Source organism: Rhinopithecus bieti, unplaced genomic scaffold (genome assembly GCF_001698545.2).
Source record: "Rhinopithecus bieti isolate Rb0 unplaced genomic scaffold, ASM169854v2 scaffold_70802, whole genome shotgun sequence".
NCBI classification, from domain to species: domain Eukaryota; kingdom Metazoa; phylum Chordata; class Mammalia; order Primates; family Cercopithecidae; genus Rhinopithecus; species Rhinopithecus bieti.
The window spans coordinates 742,994-769,875 of NW_016827192.1; the positions used below are offsets into that span (position 1 = coordinate 742,994).

At 40.8% G+C, this 26,882-nt stretch overlaps 1 protein-coding gene across 3 annotated transcripts in view; it reads right to left on the minus strand.

Annotated features, from left to right (window-relative positions):
* Window positions 1-13,266: 13,266 nt before the first annotated feature.
* LOC108523219 (uncharacterized) overlaps window positions 13,267-26,882 on the minus strand; it is an 80,229-nt gene continuing 66,613 nt past the window's right edge. For all 3 annotated transcript variants that reach the window (XR_001883756.1, XM_017863729.1, XM_017863730.1), the window contains one exon: window positions 13,267-13,787. Coding sequence is in view for 2 of the 3 variants with exons in the window: in XM_017863729.1 (XP_017719218.1) it covers window positions 13,600-13,787 (188 nt within the window). In the remaining variant the exon portion in view is untranslated. The remainder of the gene's footprint in view (window positions 13,788-26,882) is intronic.

The window sequence follows — 26,882 nt, forward strand, 5'->3', positions numbered from 1 at the left end:
AAAAAAAAAAAAAAAAAAAAAAAAAGAAGTAGCAAACACAGGACTTATTGGGGAGACATGTGCATGTCAGAGGATGGGAAATAAATCTGACTAAAATTCAGGGACCTTCTAATTCAGTAAAATTTCTAGGGGTCCAGTGGTGTGGGGCCTGTCAAGATATTCTTTCTAAGATAAAGGATAAGCTGCATTTGGCCCCTTCCTACAACCAAGAAAGAGGCACAACACCTAGTGGGCCTATTTGGATTTTGGAAGCAACACACTCCTCATTTGAGTGTGTTACTCTGGCCCATTTTTTGAGTGACCCGAAAGGCTGCCAGTTTTGAATGGGGTCCACAACAGACAAGGTTCTGCAGCAGGTGCAGGCCGCTGCACAAGCTGCTCTGTCATTTTGGCCATATGACCCAGCAGATCCATTGGTGCTTGAGGTGCCAGTGGCAGATAGGAATGCTGTTTGGATCCTTTGACAGGCTCCCATAGGTGAATCACAGCAGAGACCTCTAGGATTTTGGGGCAAGGCCCTGCCATCTTCTGCAGACAACTACTCTCATTTTGAGAGACAGTTCTTGGCCTATTACCGGGCTTTGGTGGAAACTGAATATTTGACTATGGGTGATCAACTCACCATATGACCTGAACTGCCTATCATGAACTGGGTGCTTTCTAACTCATCTAGCAATAAAGTGGTTCATGCACCGCAGAATTCCATCATCAAATGGAAGTGGTATATATGTGATGGGGCTCAAGCAGGTCCTGAAGGTACAAGTAAGTAACATGAGGAAGTGGCTCAAATGCCCATGGTCTCCACTCCTGCCACCACCCTGCCTTCTCTCCCCCAGCCTGCACCAATGGCCTCATGGGGAGTTCCCTGTGATCAGTTCACAGAGGAAAAGAAGACTAGGGCCTGGTTCAGAGATGATTCTGCATGATATGCAGGCATCACCCAAAAGTGGACGGCTGCAGCACTTCAGCCCCTTTCCAGGACATCCCTGAAGAACAGCAATGAGGGGAAATCTTCCCAGTGGGCAGAACTTCAAGCAGTGCACCCAGCTGTGCACTTTGCATGGATGGAGAAATGGCAAGAAGTGCAATTATATACGGATTCTTGGGCTGTAGTCAATGGTTTGGCTGGATGGTCTGGGACTTGGAAGAAACATAAATGGAAAATTGGTCACCAAAAAAATTTGGGGAAAGGGTACGCAGATGGACCTCTCTGAATGGCCAAAAACTGAAGATATTTGTATCCCCTGTGAGTACTTACCAACGGGTGACTTCAGCAGCGGAGTTTAATAATCAAGTGGATAGGATGAACCGTTCTGTGGACACCACTCAGCCTCTTTCCCCAGCCACCCCTGTCATCTCCCAATGGGCCCATGAACAAAGTTGCCATCATGGCAGGGATGAAACTTACCCATGGGCTCAGCAACATGGACTTCCACTTACCAAGGTTGATCTGGCTATGGTCACTACTGAATGCCCAATTTGCCAGCAGCAGAGACCAAAACTGAGAGCACAATATGGCACCATTCCTTGGGGTGATCAGCCCCCCACTTGGTGGTAGGTTGACTATATTGGACCTCTTCTATCATGGAAAGGGAAGAGGTTTGTCCTCACTGGAATAGACACTTAACTCAGATGTTGGTTTGCCTATTCTGTACACAATGCTTCTGCCAAGACTATCATCCATGGACTCACATAACGCCTTATCCACCGTTATGGTATTCCACATAGCGTTGCCTCTGACCAAGGCACTCACCTTACAGCTAAAGAAGTGTGGCAGTGGGTTCATGCTCACTGAATTCACTGGTCTTACCATGTTCCCCATCATCCTGAAGCATCTGGATTTATAGAATGGTGGAATAGCCGTTTGAAGTCACAATTGCAATGCCAACTAGGTGACAATACTTTGCAGGGCTGGGGCAAAGTTCTCCAGAAGGTCATGTATGCTCTGAATCAGCATCCAATATATGGTACTGTTTCCCCCATAGCCAGGATTCGTGGGTCCAGTAATCAAAGAGTAGAAGGGAAAGTGGCACCCCTCACCATCACCCCTAGTGAACCACTAGCAAAATTTTTGCTTCCTGTGCCCGCAACATTACGTTCTACTGGCCTAGAGGTCTTAGTTCCAGAGGGAGGAACACTGCCACCAGGAGACACAACGATTCCATTAAACTGGAAGTTAAGATTGCCACCTGGACACTTTGGGTTCCTCCTACCTTTAAGTCAACAGGCTAAGAGGGGAGTTACGGTGTTGGCTGGGGTGATTGACCTAGACTATGAAGATGAAATCAGTCTACTACTCCACAACAGAAGTAAAGAAGAGTACATGTGGAATACAGGAGATCCATTAGAGTGTCTCTTAGTATTACCATACCCTGTGATTAAAGTCAATGGGAAACTACAACAGCACAATCCAGACAGGACTACAAATACCCAGACCCTTCAGGAGTGAAGGTTTGGGTCACTCTACCAGGAAAAAAACCAAGACCCTCTGAGGTGCTTACTGAAGGCAAAGGGAATACAGAATGGGTAGTAGAAGAAGGTAGTCATCAATACCAGCTATAACCACGTGACCAGCTGCAGAAACAAGGACTGTAACTGTCATGAGTATTTCCTCCTTCTTTTGTTAAGAACATGTCTGTGCATGCACACACTTGAACTAAGAAAATATCTTCATTTTATTTCCTTTTCCTTTATCATGTGACATAAGATTTATTGACTTCATATCAGCATTGAAGTATTAACTTTATGTAATAGTATTTGGGTTGGGGATTGGTACATTTCTGGTCGTACAAAGGATAGTTGTATTATGTTAGGTGTAACGATGACCTCATTATTGTCTTTATTTGAAGATTATGTATGTTCTCAGGAGATGTGTATGGGTTCAAGTTGACAAGGGGTGGACTTGTGATGGTTAATACTGAGTGTCAACCTGATTGGATTGAGGGATACAGAAGTATTAATCCTAGGTGTGTCTGTGTGGGTGCTGCCAAAGGAGAATAACATTTGAGTCAGTGGGCTGGGGAAGGCAGACCCACCCTTAACCTGGTGGACACAATCTAATCAACTTCTAGCAAATATAAAGCAGGCAGTAAAATGTGAAAAGGCGAAACAGCCTCCTAGCCTACACCTTTCTCCTGCTGGATTCTTCCTGCCTGTGAACATCAGACTCCAAGTTCTTCAGCTTTGGGACTTGGACTGGCTTCCTTGCTCCTCAGCTTGCAGGTGGCCTATTGTGGGACCTTGTGATCATGTAAGTTAATACTTAATAAACTCCCAAGATTATATATGTGTTAATAATAAACTCCCTATATATATATGTATCCCTATATCTATATATCCCGATATATATATACCGATATATATGTATATATATCTCAACATATACCCTTAGAGGGTTCTGTCCCTCTAAGAGAACCCTGCCTAATACAGTCTTCTACCTTGGATGCCTCTCTTCCAAATCCACAGTGCTTGCTGGAATGAAGGCACCACAGAGGCAGCCTCCTTCGTTGCGTCCCTGCTCATTGCTGGAGACAGCAAGCTCTGTCCAGACCCCTCCATAAAGAGGGGGTTTAATCTTCTTTGCCCCATATATTTCATGCTTGTTTCCTATTTCCCCTATCTTCCTCCCACATTATTTCAATAGTAAAATGGTCAATGCTCCACACACAAACTGATCTGATAACATTTAGTTGAAATGATTAAATTTAGCAAAATATTGGAGTAGGATTATTTAGTTCTGTGATACTATGTGGTTGGATCAAAATAATTTTCATTTCATTGCTTAGTTCTGTTTTTCTACAGTATCAGGTTACTTAACTCTATCTTGTCAAATATCAGATTTGGGAATGTCAGAATAATAAAAGCAAGTTTTATTATTTCAAGATGGATATTTGGCATTGTATAGTCATAGCTTATATCTGAGATAATATTTTAAGGATTCATATTGGAGCAGAACTAGAAGAATGATATAGTTATTCAGCATACATGTGACATTTATGTCAAACAAGGATGGATTGAAATAAACCAGTTTAATTTCTAAAAGCCCATTGCATTTAGCAGAAAATTTTGCATAATGTGTGCAAACCTGTATCATTTTCCCATAAGCCAGACTCTTCAAATTACTACTGGAGATTTCAATTCAACCCAAGCAAATGCATAGTATATATGTGCTTATATGTGTGTAAAAATCTGAAACCTCTGAGACAAAAGTCTTAAGACAATGTAGCAGGTGTCAACTTTTTACCAAGATAATGGTGAGAACCCTAAATCAGAATGTTACATACTTAAAACAAATTTGTTTCAGTGGCATAAACTCAAGTGTCAAGTATCAAATGCTGATTCAAAGAGAGACCACATATGTCAGGTTTGTGCAACACTGTTTCTGTTGATTTTCTTCCTTTAAGTATGCTCTTGTATCCCAAAGTATTTTCTTAAGGCTGAAATTTAGCCATCTGTGGTGCAGGAACACAGGACTGGGAAGAACTTGACCCAGTTCCTTCAGGGATTAGTTCTTGAACTCCTGAAAACTGTATTTAAAGTGGCTTACAAATGGATGAGAATTCTTGCTTAACATTTTAAAAGCTATGATGGGAATTAGTTTTGGCTTTGAAACCAGGACTTACGAGTATTAACACCAGGTCCTTCTTCTTAATCACAAGGCAAAAACTGCATGTAAATTTGGTACAACAATGCTCAACCACTTCGAATAAAACTCAACATGTTGGAGAACATTGATTAGCCTTGAATACCATGTTAAAGGTAGAGTCTTGCTAAGTATACCTGCCGATACAGAGCCCTGTAATAGTACCAAACTGTTAAAAGGTAGAGATGACCATGGGGCCCTCTTCCGTATGGCGAGCTCTGTTACTCTTGGGGTATGGCATATTATAGTGACTACTGGGTTTCCTTATCAGGAAACTTTGGTTGATATTTGGCTTTACCTATATTTGAATCTCAAGCAAGTTACCTTGAGGATATCAACAACTCTGAGGCTTAATGAACTAAGACAGTGATTCTCAAACTTTTCTGTCTTAGGATTCCTTTATACTCACAAAATTAGTGAGGACCCCAAAGAACCTTTGTTTATGTGCGTTATATCTGTTGATGTTTTCCATGTTAGAAATTAAAACTGAACATTTAAAAATATTTATTCATTTAAAAATAACAGGCCGGATGCGGTGGCTCACGCTTGTAATTCCAGCACTTTGGGCGGCCGAGGCGGGTGGATCATGAGGTCAGGAGATCAAGACCATCCTGGTTAACACGGTGAAACCCCATCTCTACTAAAAAAAAAAAAAAAAAATACAAAAAATTAGCTGGGCTTGGTGGTGGGCGCCTGTAGTCCCAGCTACTCAGGAGGCTGAGGCAGGAGAATGGCATGAACCCGGGAGGCGGAGCTTGCAGTGAGCAGAGACCGTGCACCACTGCACTCCAGGCTGGGTGACAGAGTGAGACTCTATCTCAAACAAAACAAAACAAAACAAAAAAACAATAAGCCCATAACAGACTAACATAAAATATATTTTTATGGAAAAATAACTATATTTTGCAAAAATATTAGGGAGGAGCATTGTTTCACATTTCTGCAAATTTCTTTAGTGTTTAACAGAAGGCAGCTAGAGTTAAGACTGCATTCAATCTGTAGTAACATCATACTTCATGTAGCTTCAGGTAAACACTGTGTACTTGAGCGAATGGAAGTGAAAAAGGCACTCAACATTTTAGTATCACTATGAAAATTGTTTTCATCTCATGGACTGCCTGAAAAAGGGACCACCAGGGGTCCCCACTCCACACTTTGAGAACTACTTTCCTTAGAAATAATATCGAATAATAACAATAATAATAAGCATAGCTAATATTACTTAAATGCTTGCCCTGTGCTTCTCCCTATTTTAAATGCTTTTTATTATTATCTCACTTAATCCTTCTAGCAACTGAATGAGGTGGATATTATATAGCATTGTCTTTATTTTCCAGATGAGAAAACTGACGCAGAAAGAAGTTCTGATTTCCCAGGGTCACATAGATCATAAATGATAGAGCGAGGATAGGAGCCCAGGTACAGTGTTGTCGTAAAGATCAACAGTAATAGACAACAGTGTACAGTGGCAGCAGAGGTGACATTGGCGATCATACAGTGGCACTGTATGCTATCTAACGTTTAGGAAACACAGGCTATGTAAAATGCCAGGTGCCTTCGGTACATTGTCTCATATTCTACTCACAACAGATCTATGATGTACTTTTATTATCATCATTTGACAGAAAAGGAAACTGAGTCTTTCCTAAGATCATATTTAGTATGCAGGAAAATTATATAAACTCTCTAAAGTTTTGTTACTACTGTAATTAAACATAAAATTATGCTAAGGGCCGGGTGCAGTAATTCCAGTACTTTGGGAGGCCGAGGGCGGGGAGGATCACTTGAGGTCAGGAGTTCAAGACCAGCCTGGCCAACATGGTGAAACCCCATCTCTACTAAAAGTACAAAAATTAGTCGGGTCTGGTGGCAGGTGCCTGTAATCCCAGCTACTCGGGAGGCTGAAGCACGATAATCACTTGAACCCGGGAGGTGGAGGTTGCAGTGAGCCAAGATCAGGCCACTGCGCTCCAGCCTGAGCAACAGAGCAAGACTCAGTCTCAAACAAACAAGCAAACAAAATTATGCTAAGATTAGATGCTGTGATCTGATACCTCATTTAACTGGCATCATGGCATCATAAGATCCAGTTATCTCTGCAGATGTGAATTTTCCAGAGTAGTTCATCTTTCCTACTTTGTGGCTCAACTGTTTTAAGGTATAACCATAATGATGGAAGAAATCATTATGAGCATCAATTTGGATTCTATGCTTTCCTGTGGAGATGCATTGGAGGCTGTTGAAATGGGAAAGCATCAATTTCCTGGTCAAATCATTCGAGGATACTCTTCATGCTGTGCCAGTGTTTTCTTTTTAGGGTTTGTGTATCTTTCCTGTTTTGCTATCTCCTTCTTATAAATTCAGTAGTATTTTTATTTTTTTCAGATTTAGCCCTTGTGCCTGATTTTAGCCAACTCTCTTTTTGCACGCTTGTAAATTATTGCTTCTATTTTGTCCTCTTGGGGAATTAGGCAACCACGTTTGCCTGTACGTATTGTGTGTAAAATAAAGGCAAAACCTATCTGAGTCTACGGACTCTGAATATTTGTTTAGATTGCTCCAAATTCTTCCTCTGCTCACTTCCACTTGATTGGCCTTACTCACACAAATGCAGTTGCTACATAAGCACTTTCGTGTAAGTGAGATTTTACCAAGTGATCAGAACTTCTGAAAGTTGGTGAGTTTTAATGCCATTTACTAGGACAGCAATTTGCATATGGGCTTTCTTTTCCTGTACTTTTACATTTCAGAGCTCTGCTATTAACTACACTTTAAAAAGAATCCTTCAGAGGAAACCAAATATGCCTTGTTCCAATTCCAATAAGGTTGCTTTGAATATTTTGAACTTGTAGTCACGGTTGAGATGACTTAATTTAAAACACATTTGGAAGCGCAACTGAGCCTAACCTATGTAGGTAGCTTCATTATTTTCTTGGATGAGTTCACTTTCTGTTGTTTTTTGTCTAAACTCATGGCCCAGCATTATTTATGTTTTTCTCTATCTGAGATGTATCTCTAGTAAAAATAAAATAAAAGGAAAGCCACTATTGTCAGAGCAGAACGAAGTGGTAAAAACACAAACAAAACAAAAAGAAACAAGAGGAGCCAATTTATGTTTCTGAGAAGAAACATAAATCATTGTTGTACTAGATTCAAATTAATTCGACAAACAATTATATGCACTAAGGACTGGTCCAAGGTATACACTTGCAAAGTCTTCTAATCACATCCCTAATAAAGCTTAAAGTCTAGGATCTGGCGCCTATCTACCCAGCTAGGCTGCCACTCCTCCTGACCTTCCTTGTATGTTCCATAGAAAACGCTACAGAAAACAGTATGACGCTTCCTCAAAAAATTACAAATAGAATTACCATATGATAAAACAATTCTGCTGCTGGGCATATACCCAAAAGAATTGAAAGCAGGGGCTCAAACAGACATGCGTACACCCATGTTCATAGCAACGTTATTCACAACAGCCAACAGGGGGAATCAACCCATGGGTCCATCAATGGATGAATAAACAAAACGTAGCATACATATGGAATGGAATATTATTCAGCTTTTAAAAAGAAGGAAATTCAGTTGGGTGTGGTGGCTTTTACCTGTGATCCCAGCACTTTGGGAGGCTGAGGCTGGTGGATCACTTGAGGTTAGGAGTTCGAGACCAGCCTGGCCAACATGGTGAAACCCCGTCTCTACTGAAAATACAAAAATTAGCAGGGTGCAGTGGCAGGCCACTGTAATCCCAGCTACCTGGGAGGCTGAGGCAGGAGAATCGCTTGACTTTGGGAGGCTGAGGTTGTAGTTTGCTGAGTTTGCGCCCCTGCACTTTAGCCTGGACAGCAGAGGGAGACTCCGTCTCAGAAAAAAAAAAAAAAAAAAAAAAAGGAAATTCTGATACACGTTACAACAAGGATGAAGATGAAAGACATACTAAGTGGCACGAGCCAGTCACAAAAGAACAAATACTGTGTGATTCCACTTATATGAGGTACCTAGAGTAACCAAATTCATAGAGACCAAAAGCAGAAAGATGTTTGCCAGAGACTGGAAGGAGAGAGTGATTGGGAGTGTTTAATCGGTACAGAGTTTCAGTTTTGCAAGATGAAATAGTTCTGGAGAAGGATGGTTTCACAACACTGTGAATGTACTTAGTGCTACATTTAAAGATGGTTAAAATGGTAAATTTTAGGTTATATATATTTTGCCACAATTTTAGAAAATTTTTTAAACAACTAAACAAACCTACACATCTGTGCTGTTGTCATTCTGTTGCTTACTTAATATCTTATAGGCTGGATGCCTGAACACACTGACTTTGGTAAACTATCTTACTTCAGTTTAATTATGCTAAGTAAGGCAGAAGGAGAGCAGTTGACTTGCCACCAACAGGCTGGAAGGTCACTGACAAAGGTCCACACAGAACCCTAGTGACTGGCTCCTGGCTTTGTGCAAAAGCCCCTGAGGCTTTGCCACTTCCCCGTGAATTCATCACTGTAAGCCTGAGAAAGCCGATAGACACTGGGAAGGGGACTGAGCTGGTTGCTTTGCCGATCATGGACCAGTCCCAGAGAGAAGACACCTGTGATGTGACTTGGCCATTGTGTCTCCTCCACAGTGCTGAGCTCCTGCATTTCCATGCTTATTAAAAGTTACAATTCTGGAGATGATACAGGGATACACTCATCTGGCTGTAATTCAGGACAGAGAAAAAAGCCTCACCTTCACCCTACCCAGCAAGCCTCCTCCCGCCTTCTTTCTCCACCCAACAAATGCAACAAACTACTCTGTCAGGGAATTCTTTCCTCCCCGTGACCATTCTCTAATGAAGGGCAGGTGTGCGTGCAGCCCATGGAGAATATGAGAGGATGGGGCGCCAGGAGGGGTGAAGAATTTCCTGAGAAATTCAAGCCCTTAAATCGCTTCTCTTCCACTAGCCAAAGAAAGTTTTTGGTTAGAGCTGGAGGTTGGCAAAGTTTTTCTGTAAAGGGCCAGATATTAAATATTTTAGACTTTGTAGTCCCCTGACAAGTATTCAATTTTGCTCTTGGAAAATGGCATAAATAATATGTAAAAAAAGAATGTTTGTGTTTCAATAAAACTTTATTTATGGACACTAAAATTTGAATTTCATTATAATTTTCATGTGTCTCAAAATATTATTTTTTAATTTTTCTAAGTCATTAAGAAATGTGAGAACAATTCTTAGCTTGCAGGTCATACAATAAAGCAGGTGGCCAGATTTGGAGACTATGGACTGTTGTTTGTTCACCTCCGGTTTAAATATTTATAATCCACCTACTTTTAAAAAAACTAATGTAGCTCACATGTTCTTGAGAGGAAAGAAATAATATTTACGGATAACTTGTTTAACACAATTTAGCATAGCATGATGGTGAAGAGCATAGCTTCTGGGAGCAGAATGGTTGGGTTTCAATTCCAGCCCTGCTACTCACAAGCTGTGTGACCTTAAGTAAATTACTTAAACTCTCTGAACCTGTGTCTTCTCATCTGCAAACAAGCTGACTCCAATAAAATCTACCCAACAGAGTTGTATGGATTAAACGAAATAGTATGTGTTGAGTGCTTAGACCGTTGCTTGGTGCCTTGTAAATGTTAGATGTTATTTGCTATATGACAGCATTATCACATTTAATCCCGCCAAATGAATATTATCACCATGTGATAAATACAAACAATACATTTCAAGTCATTTAGGCAGCTTGCTTGTTGGGAGTCAGAAAACACTACCCCAAAGCCCTCTGAGGTGAAGGAGATCGAGAGGGCCTAGGAAGCAAGCTCACTCTGAACTTCCACCACATTTCTGTGCGAGAGCCGAATATAAAGGAATTCTCTGTCTTACCTTTCCTGCAAGTAGATCATAAGATCCTCATGCGAGAGATGACCTGCTCTATTCCCGGAGGAAAGAAATGCTGCACAGAGAGGCCAAGAAGCGTCGGAACAAATAGGCCTCTCTGAGTAACACGCCCCCACACGCAGTTTATTACATTAGGCCCTGCCCCTTTCTGTGGTCCAATCACATTTCTTCGCACTTCTTTCATCAGATTTACCATAAAAATACAAAGTTTTCCCTGGATCTTTTTTTTTTTTTTTTTCTGAAGCCTCCTGAGTCAGAAAAAACTTTTAAAATAAATTCGTTACGCTTTTCTCTTGTTAATGTCTTTTATTATAGGAGTGTCCACCATGTCCCTTGCAGTAAGTGAAAACAAGTTGTTATTTTTTCTCCCCTCTGTGCTCAAGCTTCAAACAGAAGGATGGTTCTAACACAGCCTATCTGCTGTGGTCCAGGCTTTCCTTCCATTCAAACCAGGCTGCCTCACTGCTCCCGTTAAGACTATTTTGGTAGCTTTTCACGCTGTTAATCACGTATTTGCTGACAAATCTCCTTTCTCTTTTGATTCCATGATTCTTCTTCTGTTAGGTCTTCTCTTCTGTTCCCTTCAAGAGTTCCGCTTCCTCGGCTGGGCGCGGTGGTTCAAGCCTGTAATCCCAGCACTTTGGGAGGCCGAGACGGGCGGATCACGAGGTCAGGAGATCAAGACCGTCCTGGCTAATACGGTGAAACCCCGTCTCTACTAAAAAAAATATAAAAAACTAGTCAGGCGACGAGGCGGGCACCTGTAGTCCCAGCTACTCGGGAGGCTGAGACAGGAGAATGGCGTGAACCCGGGAGGCAGAGCTTGCAATGAGCTGAGATCCGGCCACTGCACTCCAGCCTGGGCGGCAGAGCAAGACTCCGTCTCAAAAAAAAAAAAAAGAGTTCTGCTTCCTCTATCTCCAAAACTTCCCATTGCTGAAGTCCAGAATGTCTACTTTTTTGTCCTCTGCAACATTCCTCTAGTGTCTCCTGCAGCTTTGATGATAAACAATCACCTTTTGCAAATGTGTCCCACAGCTCCACGTCTCCAGGTGCTGCACAATTAGATGCTTCTAGAGGGCAACGTGCTAGATGGACTGCGACATCGAGCTGACCTGGTTTCACATCTCAGCACTGCCTCTCATTTACTGGGGGATATTGGGAGAATTGTGTAACCTCTCTGAGTCTTGGTTTAGATATCAGTAAAACTGTGATAATAATAAGAACCCCCAACTAAGGTTGTTATAAAGATAAAGTGAAACGATGGACATAATGCAAACAGGAGGTTTATTCATTCATTCTTTTATTTATTTTCTCAGCAAGCGTCTGTGGTGCCCCTCCTATGTCCCTCTAAGTGCATACTCAGTGGTAGGTGATGTTGCAAAAGCCCTGAGTTTTTTCACCTCAACACATCTTTTAAATGTGCACGTCTCTATTTTTGCCTTTTGCTCATCTTCCAGTCTTCTAGGTTCTTGGTAATGCTACCTTCTCTCAGCTCCTGTATTCCAACCATCAAGTCTTGCTTGACTTACTCATGTTTTTCTTTCTTTTTCCCAGGGTTACCATCCTAGGACCAAGCCCAGGTCAGCACAAACCTGGATCCTTCTTTCATGCCACTCCTCAAGTTTTGACTTTCTTTCAATTGGAAATTGGCATCCAGAGAAGTATTTGAATAGGGAAGGAAAAAGATCAAAGTGGTGCTTTTGGAAGTTTAATTTGTGCTCCACACGAGTTGGAGTGGGAAGTGGCCAGCGGCAAGGAGACAGGTAAAAAGTTTTAACAATTTAACTATAAACTGATAAAGACTTAAAGTAAGGTGATGCTTTTAGGCATAGAATGGAGAAAGAGGAGGCAGCAAGAGGCATTTTGAAGGAACCTGTGTGGGAGTGAATTAGGTTTGGGGTCTGAAGATAACTCCTCCATTTAGAGTCTTGGTAGCTAGGAGACTAATGATACCTTTTTCACAACTTCGGTAACACTTTGTGCTGCTCACATGTGTCTTTTCACCTACCATCTGGTGTAGGTTATTTCTTTTTTGTGAATCATTGTCTTTCTCTACAAATTGGTTATGAACTCCATAAAGCAAGGTCTATGTGTGTCCTAGTCTATTTTCTATTGCCTGTAACAGAATACTTAAAACTGGGCAATTTATGAAGAAAAGAAATTTATTTCTTACAGCTATGGAGGCTAAGTCCAAGATCAAGGGACCACATCTAGTGAGGACCTTCTTGCTGGGTGGGGGACCCTGCAGAGTCCTGAGACGGTGCTGGACATTACATGGCAAGGGGGCTGAGTGCTAGCTCAGGTCTCTCTTCCTCTTTTATAAAGCCACCAGCCCCACTCCCATGATAACCCATTTATCCACGAATCTACTAACCCATTAATTCATGAATAGATTAATTCATTCATAAGGGTAGGATCCTCATGGCCCAATCACCTCTTAAAGCCCCCACCCCTCAACGGCCCTACATTGGAGTCTAAATTTCAACGCGAGTTTTGGAGGAGACAAATATTTAAACCATAAGAATGTCCCATCATGCTTCCCTTTTTATTTCAAAATCTGCTTACACTGAGTCTAGGCAGTGCTAATAAGTGTTGCTAATTGGTTCATTCTTGTGAGTACTTTGATGATGTTGCAGGAATGGAAGTTGGAGTAGCAAATTTTTTCCCCAGAGAATTAGAGGTATGTCAGTATTATTAGCTTATTGCTAAACTAAGTCTATTCTGTAAAGAAACATAAACATTCAGATTATGCACAAAATTTATTTTCATTAGTGAAATATAACCCCCATGAAAGCTCCCACACAATCTCAGTAGGCTGGTGGCACAGTGCCTTGGAAAGAGAAATCGGGAGTGACATTCAAGAGCCAGCGACCCCAGAAAACCCTCTATCTTGATGGAAAGGGCTACTTGTTTTCTGTCTCCTCATCCTCGCATGTACATTCCATCTGCCTAATGCTTTCCTCTCTTAATTGAAAAACAAACAGACATGACACACACAAAAAAGCATTTCTTGCCCCACTTCTTAGAAAGCAAGGTCAACTTATGCTGCATTTAGGCTGTGTAGTAGGTGCAGTCATATGTTTTTGGGATTTCTTGAAGCACAGCTTTTAAACAGTGTGGCGTAGATATGAAGTCCTGCAGACAGCAGCTGCAGGCAGAGTGGGCTGGTATGCAGCAGGGGAATGCATGGGAGGGCTTTCTGAGCAATCTTTGAGCAGATGGCGAGTCTAGGCATCCGGGTGCAAATCACTTCAGTCACATCTGAAAACCAAACAAGAATTCTTTAGAACTGTGACGTCTGGACAGTGTTATTCATTCTATGGTGATATCAGAGAAAGGGCTTCATATCTTTCTTTCTGAGTAGACCCCCCTCCAAAAAAAAAAAAAAAAAGTCCTAGAGCAATAGCAAGAGTCAAGAAGTCCAAGGCTAAGCAAAATGAGTAACATTGGCTGGAGGCTGGGATCCTAGAAAAGGAAAGGCAAAAGACTACAAAAATGAAGAAGTGCTCATTAAGCTGAGGAATACGTCCAGGGATAGAGTTGGGAAAAATAGTAGAACAGATAACAGAGTGGTTAGGGAAATGATTTTAGACTTGCTAGCATCTCTCCTGTTATCTTGGATTGGTCAATTCAACACACAGAAAATAAAGGACTTCCTAGAATGATGTAACAGAAAGATCAGTAACTCTTTTAACAGACGGGCTTAGGTTTAAACCTCACACCCTGTGAGTGATCTTGGCGAGTCACTTCACTTTATTGGGCCTGGGACTCTTCACCTATGAAAGAGGTAGGACGATATCTACTCCTAGGGTGTTATGAGGATTAAATGAGATAATGTATGAGAAGCTCAGTTCAGCCCAGCACGGCTTGGTAAACAGGGGACATTCAATAAGTATGTGCTCTTTTTCTCTCTTCCCTCTTCTCCTTTTCTCATAGGAGATAGGGTTCACATAGACCTATAAAGGCAGAATTCTTAAACAGGCTGCCTTTAGGCAGAGAGAACAGAGCTTGGTCGAGAACTGTGAAGGGTTTGAAACTTTATACTACTTGTAAGCTCACAAGATAACCTGATGGATTCATGGATGCTGGCAGAAGACACAATATTCCTGAGTCAGAGACAATGGACTCTACTCACAGCACAGGAAGCAATATGAGTATTAGCATATTTGCTTTGACCCTCCAAGCCCGAATTCCCACAGAACAATGTGAAGAGAGCCAGGTGATACCTGCATACACTGTAGGGTGGCTTATGAGAGAGAAGCCCTGAGTATAGAAAACCCAAATCTTGCATAATGGACCCTAAGTGCACCTGCCCTATGCTCCAGCCCAGCTCCATTTTTCCATGTATGTTTCCACTATGGAAACACCCTTAAAAAGAGAGGCCAGCACAAGGACTGTCAGCACCTGCCAGAGGTAAAAATGTAAGACACATGGAAAATTGTCTCCCAAAAGGCATAACATAAATAATCCCTTTCCTTCCTGTCCTCTTACCAGATTCATTAGCAGTGGCAGGCTTTCTGCACAACATTACTTTTCCCTGTGAACATGCAGTCTCATACATCCCATACCCTCCATGTTTCCCTCTTTATCTATTCTCCTATTAACGTAAGCGCTCAAGCACCTCATCAAGAACTTTCTATCCCCAATTTTGACCTTTTTAGAGAAGTGCCAGAGCCCACAGTTGGGGAGGCTGCTGGCCTGACCAAAGGACATGGCTTTTCTCTGGGAATCTCGTTTAAAGTTTTATGAAAAACATAAGAAGAGAGGAATAAGGGAGGAGGTCAAGGGAGAGAATGAGACATTTCTCCTTAACTCTCTGCACTTGGGGAACATTTGATCCCAGCTTGGAGGTGAAAATGGAGCCAAACTGGTGTCACTGAAATGAAGCAGGAAGTGTTCTGAGTCTCAGATATCTCCCTTCAGGTGCACGGGCCCAGAGCCAGCTGGATGTTTGGAGAGAGCAAGAGGCCACCTACATGGAGCTATTTGAGTGACACCAAACATCTTCCTGCACCTGATATTTCCATTATGGTCCCTTCTCCAGCAAAGGCATGATCTAAAAAGGACACTGGTCCAATATAAACATGCCATCTGGGAGAAACAATTTCCACTATTTATAAATGCTTCCAGAGGTGGCCCATTCATTTAATGCCCTTATTTTAGTACCAGCTACGTGCTAAAACATTGTGTTAGCCACTGGGCTTCAAGGGGGATCAACCATACATCTTGCCCTCAGGCATTCGTAATAAGAATCAGGAATTATACTGGGAATTAGGATGCAACTGACAAGCTTTATGACAAGTGAATTGAGAGAATGACATATGAACATAGATAAGGGGCGTTTAATCTTATTTTGGAAGATCAAGAGATGTCTTTCAGTGGAAGCTAAATGTAAACTGAGACCCTGTATGTTGAGTCTTTCTTAGCTGTATTTTAGAGGTGAGAAATGGAAGTTTAAAAAGTCTAAATATCTTATCCAATGTTATACAGCCTGGGAGTGACAAAGCCAAGACTCAAACATACTATATTTTAATATTGGTTTTATTGTGGGTTTTCCCATAGGTATTAACATATTGGTTTATCTAGGCAGCTAGGGCCTTAGGAGACAGGACCTCTGAGAGAGGAGTCCTAGTGGTGATGGGAGGTGCAGGAGTGTGGCGAGGGTTGGGGTGAAGATGATTGTGTGGGGTGGGGGTCGAGACAGGGTGATGCAGCTTGGGAAAGTCTTCCCAGGGGTGGGGTGCTGGTGTAATGGGGGGTTTTGGAGGAGCAATCGATGAGACCTGAAGACAGTGGAGAGTGTGAAGGTTCTTAGGGAGAAAAAAAAGAGGAAGAAAGAGGGTGGGGAGAGGAGGAGGAAGAGGGAGGAAAGGAAAAGAAGATGAGGAGGAAGAGGAGGTAGAGGAAAAGGAGAAGGGGGAGTAGGAGAAGGGGAAAAAGGAGAAGGACAAGGATAATTATTTAAGAATGAGATCATATCTTTTGCAGGAACATGGATGGTGCTGGAGGCTATTATTCCTTAGCAAACTAACACAGCAAAAGAAAACCGAATACTGCATGTTCTCACTTATAACTGGGAGCTAAATTCATGATGAGAACTCATGAAAACAAAGAAGGGAACAACAGACATTGGGGCCTGCTTGAGTGGGGAGGGTGAGTGGAGGGAGAGGAGTAGAACTGTACCCAATAACAATTGGGTACAATGCTTATTACCTGGATTATGAGTCTGTATGAAAAAACTCCAGGCCGGGCGCGGTGGCTCAAGCCTGTAATCCCAGCACTTTGGGAGGCCGAGATGGGCGGATCACGAGGTCAGGAGATCGAGACCATCCTGAAACCCCGTCTCTACTAAAAAAAAAATGCAAAAAACTAGCCGGGCGAGGTGGCGGGCGCCTGTAGTCCCAGCTACTCCGGAGGCTGAGGCAGGAGAATGGCGTAAACCCAGGAGGCAGAGCTTGCAGTGAGCTGAGATCCGGCCACCGCACTCCAGCCCAGGCGAGAGCGAGACTCCGTCTCAAAAAAAAAAAGAAAAAAAGAAAAAACTCCTGTGACACAAGTTCACCTATATAACAAACCTGCATATGTGCCCCAAACCTAATACAAAAGTTTAAAAAAAGGACAATTATTTAAGGAAAAGTTGTGATAGAAAATTTGATGTGAGCAGCAAAATCTAATTGTCTCTGTTTTATAAATGTATCCAGTGCTACATGAGTTAGTCATAGCCACTGTTCCAGGAAGCAGGAGGCCAACACCTTCTCTGTCAAGAGGGAGAATTCAATCAGAGCCGCCACACAAAGCCCACTGCTGATCGGGTTCTTCACAGGAGCCTGAATTAGTAGTTCTTCCAGTCCTTTCACACACTACTACCCCACCCCATCTTGTCAAGCTTTCCTCTGTTCTAGAGGGAATTGAAGAAACAGGTGATAAGAACCAGCTTCCCCACTCTACTTTGACCCTACAGGCGCCTGCAGTTTCCTAGGACTGACTTTAGCATTTGGAATGAGCATAGTGTCTTGTAGAGTGCAGGGTCAGTGCATTTCTGAAATAACAACCAAAAAAAAAAGTAAAAAGTGTTTTGAGTTGGATCAGGGCTTATATCATATGCTATAGTTCAAAGCTTTCCTCCTAGTCTTAGGGCCAAGCCAAACTCATTTGGGTTTCAAATATCACCATTTAGCAGTCCATTGGCCTGGGCCTCCTTTTCTTGACTGAACTCTCATCCAACCTAGGCAACATTTGGATTCAATTTGGTAGAAAATGTGGGTGAGCTGCTTGCCAAATTCTTATGAATCTGTGTCAAACTCAGTGATTTAGGCTAAGATTTGGGGTGTGGCTGAGTCCCCGGAGGAATTCTGTGGTTGCATAATCCACAGAAAGTGAAGCAAAGGGTATTTTCAAATCTATTTCCAAGGAAGTGGACTCTGTAGAATCTCAGTTTATGGGGATTAAGATTTTGGAGACTTCACTACAGAATTTAAGTATTTTCACAGTACGTAATGGTCCTTTAGGGATGTTTAACCATCTGTTCATTTTTCTCCCCCATCACTCCATCATATAGGTTATTATCCATTTGAACCAAAGTAAGCCAGTACACAAGAATGATACATTACTTAACTCAAGGTCGAGAGGTAAGAAAATGACTGGACTAGGCTATAGGCCTGGCTCAATGAATTCTGTTGTACAGAGGCTACCAAAACCTTGATCTCTGACCCCTTCAAAGACTGTAATTTTTTTTCTTTCATTACAAGACAGGTTACTACAGTGACAACATACAAGCCAGAATAAATATAGGGTATTGAGACTGTTCCCCGGGAAATTGACTCTGAGGTGGAGATTTGCATTCAGGGAGTTATTAGGAGTGCTCTCAGGGATGATACTTACGAGAGAGTGAAGGAAGCAGGACTGGACAAAGGGAGAAGCTGGACAGTGGGGCATGTACAAGAGAGGGCTACCCAGATCCCTTGGGGCACTCTGGAGCTCTGATAACCGTTCACACAGTTGTCTAACATTGTGACAAAGGGTCTGGACAGACATTAGTTAAGAGCTACCTCTGGAGAGTAGACATGACCTTGGACTAGGAGGTTCTCTTTGGCAGAGAGCAATTTTCATGGAAGGCTCAGCTGTGTGAGGTTAGCAGCCAATATTCCTGGCAGCTGGAGTGCCTTGGTCCTCAAGGAGGTGGTGCCCCCACAGCATCCACTACAGGAAGGGAAATAGAATTGTACACTGAAAACCCAGAGTACCGTGGCCAGTTTCATAGAGGTCATGTCCATAGTGATGTGAAATTGCTTATAGGAGCTAGAATGTGGCCTAGAGATATCTGAGGCTCCAGAGACTAAAGAGAAAAAGACCCAGCAAATGCTAAGGGTGTGTAGGAGTAAACAACTATGGCTTTTGCATTTTTATACAGGGGGGAAAATCAGGTTTGATAGAGTAAAAGATAATGGGGGAAGAGAAGATGTCAAAGAAGAAATCAAGGACAGACAAAAAAGTCTGCAAGGGAAAAGGAATGTGATTTAGCTGAGTGTGGAAACTTCCAGAACAAATTGAAGACACATAATCCTTGAGTTATATTTTGTAAACATCCTGGAATCCCTACTTTCTTCCCAGAAGCTACTCTAAGGCTTCCCAGAAGCTTGGCCTTGATGCTAACGTCATACCCCAAAGCTGGCCTAGCTAGCAGCTGATCACTGGAGTAGGAGTTAGGACCCTTGAGTTTTTAGGGATCCACTTGAGCAATAGGGTGGCCTTGGACTAATAAATTTGTTTTTGTTACCTATTCTTTTCCTCTCCTTCCAGCACTAAAATTACTGAAAAATGTGCCCATTGTTTTACACCAAATTGCTAGGTGAGTATTTAAATTTTCTAAAACATGTGAAAACATGAGGGGTTTTGAAAATGGCTTCCTTCTCTCTTCTCTTCTCTCTCTCATTTCTGTCCCTAACTCTGATTTTTTTATGACAAGATTATGATGCTATTTTGCTTTTTTGTTGTTACTATTTTCATTTTTGCTTACATTTTTTCTCCTTGAGCAGATTCTCTTTTCAGATCAACTCAAGGTTCTCTGAACACATCTGGTGTGCTCTTAACTTTACCTGCTAGAAGTATTCTCAACACTTGGAATTCCATCCCATCTACATCAGAGCTCTCAACAAAATGGCATCCAGTTGTTATGGCCCATCTCAATAGCAGTGTGCACTTGGTTCCTTACTCACATCATACACAGCACATTGAAATTGAAATTGCCCACTGACTTCCATTCAGTCATTTATTAGCCTTTCTGAAATCTCTTGTTTTTTGTTCCCATCCTGATGTGATTTGACCCTGCCCTGCCATTTCTTATATCTACTTGTCTCATTCGACCTTACTATATAGTCACATGGTTTCTCACTCTATTCTATTCATCTGGTTTCTATTTTAAACGGAAAGCTCTCAAGGGCTGAGATTATATCTAAATATTATTAGATTTTTTTTCCTGTAACACAATATCATGATTATATATATATATACAAACACACACACATATATTATACATATATATATACGAGCAACCTAGTAGTCAGAGCTCATAAATATTTAATTGAATTTACTATCTAAGAACAATGAAGGGAAACCAGGAAAACATTCAAATAATGAAAAGCTTGATACCCCTTAACTTCTGACTCTTAACTTAGTTATCCAAACTGAGTGAGATAGTCCTGAGCTCAAAGTTAGCTGTTCACAGTGACTGGCTTTGTGAACTTAAATTAATAATGAGCCTGTATGAGCCTTAGTTTTCTCATCTGTAAAATAGGAATGGTAATTGTAACTACCATGGTAGGTGGGACAGTAGTACATAGCCTGACATTTTATAAATCTACATATGTTCAATTGAAGAAGGTTGAAGGATGGAGCTGGAACACATTAGCTGAGAACTGAGTCCCCTTGGCCCCATCAACAGATCCTAACTCCTTCACATAGTGCCAGTGCCACTGGGTTGTGAAAAGTAAAGAACGTTGAGGTCATTTGTTTTTGATACCAAAGTTCTCTTTGATACCAGTTTTAACTCTTCTTAAGAGGATAACTGTATTTTTTTTTAATGTGGACCAAAAACTTGTCCACACAAATTTATAAAACTGAATTATATTCTGGTCAGCCCTTAATTATTCATAGGAGCATTTTCCACTTCTAGATTATCAGTGGAATTCTTTTCCCTTAGATTTCGGGCTGCCTTCTCCCTGCCACCCAGCATATGGCTAGGCCACATCCCCCAGTGTGGCCTTAGGGAATGCAAACTCATTTTAACTTTTTCCTGAGCAGAACATCACTGGGAAGGAAAATTGGAACCCCCCAAAAGTCATACAAAGCATTCCAAAGTAAAATATAAGAAACATTGTGATTGTTTTTCTGTTTTGGATTATCTGTGCCACTATTCATTTCCGCTTTTTGTGGATAATCGAGAACTGGATGTATTATGGTTAACAAGACTTGAAAATTGCTGAGAAAACTCTGCAGGGCATTAAAGCCTTTTAAAAGTAAAATTCATAATCCTCAACATTTACACTCGATAGCCCATGCTACCTTGGAGGAGGGGAGTAGAGTAGGTAGACAGCTGCAATAGTTGCAACTGAAGATTTCTTTTTTTTTTCCCCAGGAAATTTTAGCTTCACCTGTTTCAAATCATATCTGGCCAATAATGATTAAAATCAGATAAGGCCCCAAGACAGAGAGAAAAGGAAAAGAAACTCTATCTTGCACTGCAAAGATTTTTTTTTTTTTACATCGACTTAAATTTTAAGAAAAGAAAGATTGTTTTCTTTTTTAGCCAAGGAATTTCTTCATTGCATTTAGCCAAATATAGATTCCACACCCTTTTCTAACTCCAGCCATCTGAATGTCCTGATAAGCACATGGCAAAAAAACATGGCAAAAAATAAGCTAAGTGAAACATTCTCATTGCCTCATGATCTCTAGAGTCTATGTCATCAAGGCACTCATCCAAATATTGCAAGTGGGTTATCTTGAACTTCAGTTTTGAGGGACCCAGGGCCACCTCCTCAGTCATGGAGGTGGAAAATGGGATCCAGCAGGAGCTTATAATGAAGGTAAGGATTTGAGCTGGAAGTCAGAGTGCTTGAGCCCTTTCTTTGGTTTTGTACTCCTAGGTCAGCTCTGACCAGACCTTAAAAGAGTTGGAAGATCACACCCATTGCTTTTTTCTTCATGGGATTCAATTCCATGCAAACAATGCAATGTCATTTGTCTAGTTTTAAAATGTAGGAGGCACAAGTGACTAAGATACAGGATCCAAAGCTGAAGGCAGTGCAGTTCCTCCCCTCAAAGAGCTCACGGTCTAATACAAGAGACAAATCATTATTGCCGTTGCACAGAGAGATTTGCCCACTCTCTCTAACACAATTGCGCTTTACTGGTTGCTAACAGTGCAGTGGGAACACAGAGTAGGTGTTCTGAATGGCATTTTAGGGCAGCCCAGAAAGGCTGCATGAAAAGTTGATATTTAAACTGGGCCATGAAGAATAAATAGAATTTTGACAGATATAGGAAAAAAGAGTGAGACTTTCAAGCCGTCAGCTGATTTTTCAAGAGAAATCTCTGGCCAAGGGACACTAAGAGGTAATACTGGACAAACTCAGTAAGGAACTGATAAAAAGATCTTCAGAAGGTGATAAGGAAGAGGTTGGCGATCAACAAGTGAGAGGGCTTACAAAGATCAGCCTTAACCACCACCCTATTGTGCTTCTACCCCAGGTACAGTCCCATCTCTCCTTCAATGAATTCCTTTCTCTAGAGGAAATTGACAGTTCTCAGGAGAAGTCCTGATTCCCCCAACCCCACCAACCTTTGCTTCCTCTGAGATTACTATCGTTATTTTACATAACAGAAATGACAACAGTACAAGTTACTCTGCCTCACCTAACGAACAATGATAATAATAATAGCTATCATTATTTTGCATTTATTATATGTTAGACATTTGTGCTTAGCATTTTACATATAAAATCTCACTCAATCTTTGCAACAGCCTTTGAGTTACGTACTTTATTAATACACAGTATTTCACAGCTGAGGAAATTTAGACTTGGAAACTTTAAGTAATGTGCCCATGGTCACTCAGCTAGTAGAGTTGAAACTCAGGTTTCTCTAGTAACCTCAAAGTCCAAGTTTTTAATCTCTACATCATCAGGTCTGTCTAGGAATTTCATTCTCCCATAACAATAATATCACAGTTTTATATAGTGCCCTACGAATGCACACAAAGTTTATTCCTTTTTATTTGTTCATTTAACTACAACAGCCTTGTGTTGTTACTTTAATGTTTCATTTTTAAAAATTAATTTATTTTTAAATTACAACATTTGTATTTGCTTGTTGCTCTCTCCTTGAGAATGGAGACGTTTAGTAAATACAAATTAAAGGGAAGAAAAGAAAAGGGAGAACGTTTGGAAAAGGGGAGGAAGGAAGAAAGGAAGGGGAGAAGGAAGAAAGGAAAGGAGGAAGGGAAAGAAAGAAAAGGGAAGAAAGGAAAAAAGAAAGTATAGAGGAGAAAAAGTACTATCTTGCTTTACCCATCACAAGGTTGATGGCTGATACCTTTATAACCAAAGACAGGTTAGCAACAGAAAAGCGTAACAAACATATTTAATTCATGTCTTATGTGACACAAGTCTTCAAAAATGAAGACCCAGAGACCCAGGAGAAACTGTATTTTTATGCTTAGGTTTGATGATGAATGTAGAGGCACGACTGGACAAAAAGGGGGTATGACTTAAAGATAACCTGGAGGGCACTTAGTAAGGCCTGATTCTTCAGATTCTTCTTAGTCTCTCTGTGGAACATTCCTTCTCTCTGGCTGTAGGGCAGGACACCTGTCACGTGAGGGTCTTCGAGAGAGGTCAGAAAGACCTTTCTGCTTCTGTGGTTTTCTCTGTTTCCTTCAGCTTAAAATACTGAGCATGCCAAGGTACCATATTTGGGGGGTAGAATTTCCTGCACTCTGTCAAAAAAAGAAGGAAAAAAAGGAAGGAAGGAAGACAGGGAGGAAAGAAAGAGGAAAGAAAGGAAAGAAGGAGGGAAAGATGGGAAGAAGGAGGGAAGGAGGCGAAAGAGAAGAAAGACAATTTTCTGATAAATAAATTGAAGATCAGAGAGCTGAAGCAACTGGAATGGAGCTGTGACAAGTCAATTACAATACCAGGATCGGAATCCAGCTTATGGATTCCTGATGTGACCATCTTTTCATTGGGTTGTTGACTTTGGTGATAAAGGTCCCATATATATATATATATATATATATATTTTAAAGTTCAGTTTTATCTTTGGTGATCAGAAACAGTATCATAGTGAGGCAAAAGAGTTAGCTTTAGGACAAAAATGAATTCTCTGCAGGAAAAATGGTGTCTGACCTTATAAATTAAAGTCACATGACTTAGGGCCTATTATTACACAGCAACAGTCACATACCAAGCATTACACAAACAGATGGAGGGGGTGAAAGACGGCTTAATGAGAAATACATGAGAAGAATGTGAGACATGCATGAAGAAGGAGCATTAAATACCTAGGATAACAGCTATGGCTAAGCTACTGTGAGTTGGGATAAAATAGTTTAGGCTAATAAAGGAGTCAAGAATGAAGAATTCATTCTGCATGCCAAGGGGAAGAAACTTCGTGATTGAACCATTAGTCTGGGACCTTCTCAAAGGATATTCCTCGTCCTGCCTTAATACTTATCCCCTCGAATTCTTTGACTGTGAAATTCTTTTATAAACAAGTTTATAATGATCAAAAGGATATTATGACATCAATTTTGAGGAAAAAAATCACCCATGCATGATGGGAAGGTGAAGTAGAAATTGCATTAATAGTAAGTTGGAAAAATAGTAAGGACAGGTGGGCAGAAAAGGAATCATTCTACGGGGAAAAATTAAGCAATTGACTGAGCAGATGCATATGTGCCTGGATCATCCACTCTCACCAAGCCAATCCAATAGCAGTTCTAATCCTGTCACCTCCACACAGTGTCCACAGCCTAACAAAATTTTTCTTGGATGTGAAACCACTATATTCTTTACTGAGGTCTTCACCCTGAAAATTGATTTAACTCTGAAATATTAGTAAGGTAAATGTTATCAATGGAAAAAATCCCTGAGATTGTTCTATTCTCTATACATTCTTTCTTTCTTTCTTTTCTTTTCTTTTCTTTTCTTTTTTTTTTTTTTTTTTTGAGATGGTGTCTTGCTCTGTCACCCAGGCTGCAGTGCAGTGGCATGATCTCAGCTCACTGCAACCTCTGCCTCCCGGGTTCAAGCAATTCTCCTGCCTCAGCCTCCCAAGAAGCTGGGACTACAGGTGTACACCACCACGCCCAGCTAAGTTTTTGTATTTTTAGTAGATACAAAAATATTTACTATATTTTCACCATGTTGGCCAAGAAGGTCTCGATTTCATGACCTTGTGATCTGCCTGCCTCAGCCTCCCATAGTGCTGGGATTACCACTCCCAGCCACTATTGTCTATACATTCTTCTTATTTAGGTCCACTTCACTATTGTCTGTTTCAGATTCTACAATTGCTGAGTAGAACAATCATGTTATATACTCTCTATGAACTATTCCCAGCTAGGAAGCATCAATCTTTAGACAGTTCATAATGAAGATGAAGAGGCAGATGACAATGACAATAACCAGGAGGAGAGTGGACATGGGATTCCATAAGGGATGGGAAGAATGGCTGGAATTTTGCTACCTTGCGTATTGATAATTTAAGGCAGCACGGTATAGAGAAAAAAGCCTGGCCTTTTGAGTACAAGATAGATACTGTTTCTCATCTTATTTCCCTTCATCGTGTGGCCACAACATAGGGTTTATTCCATGGATCATGGATTTACAAGGTCAAAATTCACTTCTAACAGATAGGAACTATATCTATGCCTCAATATTTAAACTATGGATAGATTTATAAACTTCACCTTGGAAAGCCTCAGAAGTATTCTCCATGCAAGCAAAGAAAAAAAAAAAGAAAGAAAAAGGAAAAAAAGCAAATGGCAGCCAACTTGATGGAAAAATATAACAAAACAATAACCTGGAGACAATATTTAGGAGGTAACAACTCTGGGAAAGTATTTCTTTTTTCCCCAACTGACTTCAGAGGGGTGGCAAGTATTCACTGGGGAGCATCACTTTAAGCCAGGTACAAAAACAGGCTCCAACTATGAAAAATGCGTTTTCCTAACAAAAGTACTCCGAGTAACCTCCCTGTACATGGCACATTTTCTGAAAATCAATCAAGCCCTCTCATTCAGCTAAAGTCCAATCGCATTGTCTGTCCCTTCCTCCAGAAGCCGATTTCTGCCAGGTAGAAAATTAAGTTTCCTTTACTCTTCTTTCAGACACAATGCTTCAGCATCGCAGAACTGTTGTTCTGTGTGGGAAACCGACTTCCTGTCTCAATAAACAAGCACACACAGGCTTTTCTGGACACATAATGGAGCCTTTTTTATTTTATACAAAAATCATTCCACACTTAACACATCAATGAAGCCACTTAAGCTCTACTGCATCTGAATTAAAGAGGAATTGTGTGATCAAAGGGTGTGAAAAGAACCACACAGGGCGTTCTTCAGATCCTCTACTTTTGTTACATTTGATACATAACAAACCCAATAAATATGCTTATCCTAGGAGCTAGTTTCATTATCTCATACCCTTAAGCCTGGTGAAAGTATGTCTGTACTGCCCTTCATTCCATTTTATACTGACAGTTTTGGTGAAAAAGTGAAAATTATTTGGCATGTGGGTGAGATTGAGGGAATGAAGTGGTTTTCCCTTAAGGTTTTGTTTCTGTTCACTAGCTATAAATGCATATTTATATGTTTATGTATATGTATAAATATATATCTACATGTATCTATGTACACATCCAAAAGAACTTTACATAAAAATATGCAATATATATATTACAGATACAAAAGCATGTACATTTCTCAAGTTAATATTACACATAAAATGATAACATGGGAAATTTCTTTTTCTTACCAAATATTTGAATATAAAGCAAAAAAGACATGATGAAAATTCTCTAGTGCCTAGAATTGAATAGGTGAATAGGACATACTATAATCCTTTTATACCTTTTCATGCTATAGCTTCTGTGAAGGTTACTAGGTATTTAACATTAGCTGTATTTTTTTAGTATCATGCATTGTAGAAGATTTGGAAAATTCCTAAAGAATTCAGGCATCCTCATAAGCCACATATCACAACTACAAATATATTAAAGTGTCTTCCATACAGTTGAAAAAAGGCATGAAATGCAAAATATGCAGTCAATGAATTAAAGTTGATTGAACACATTATT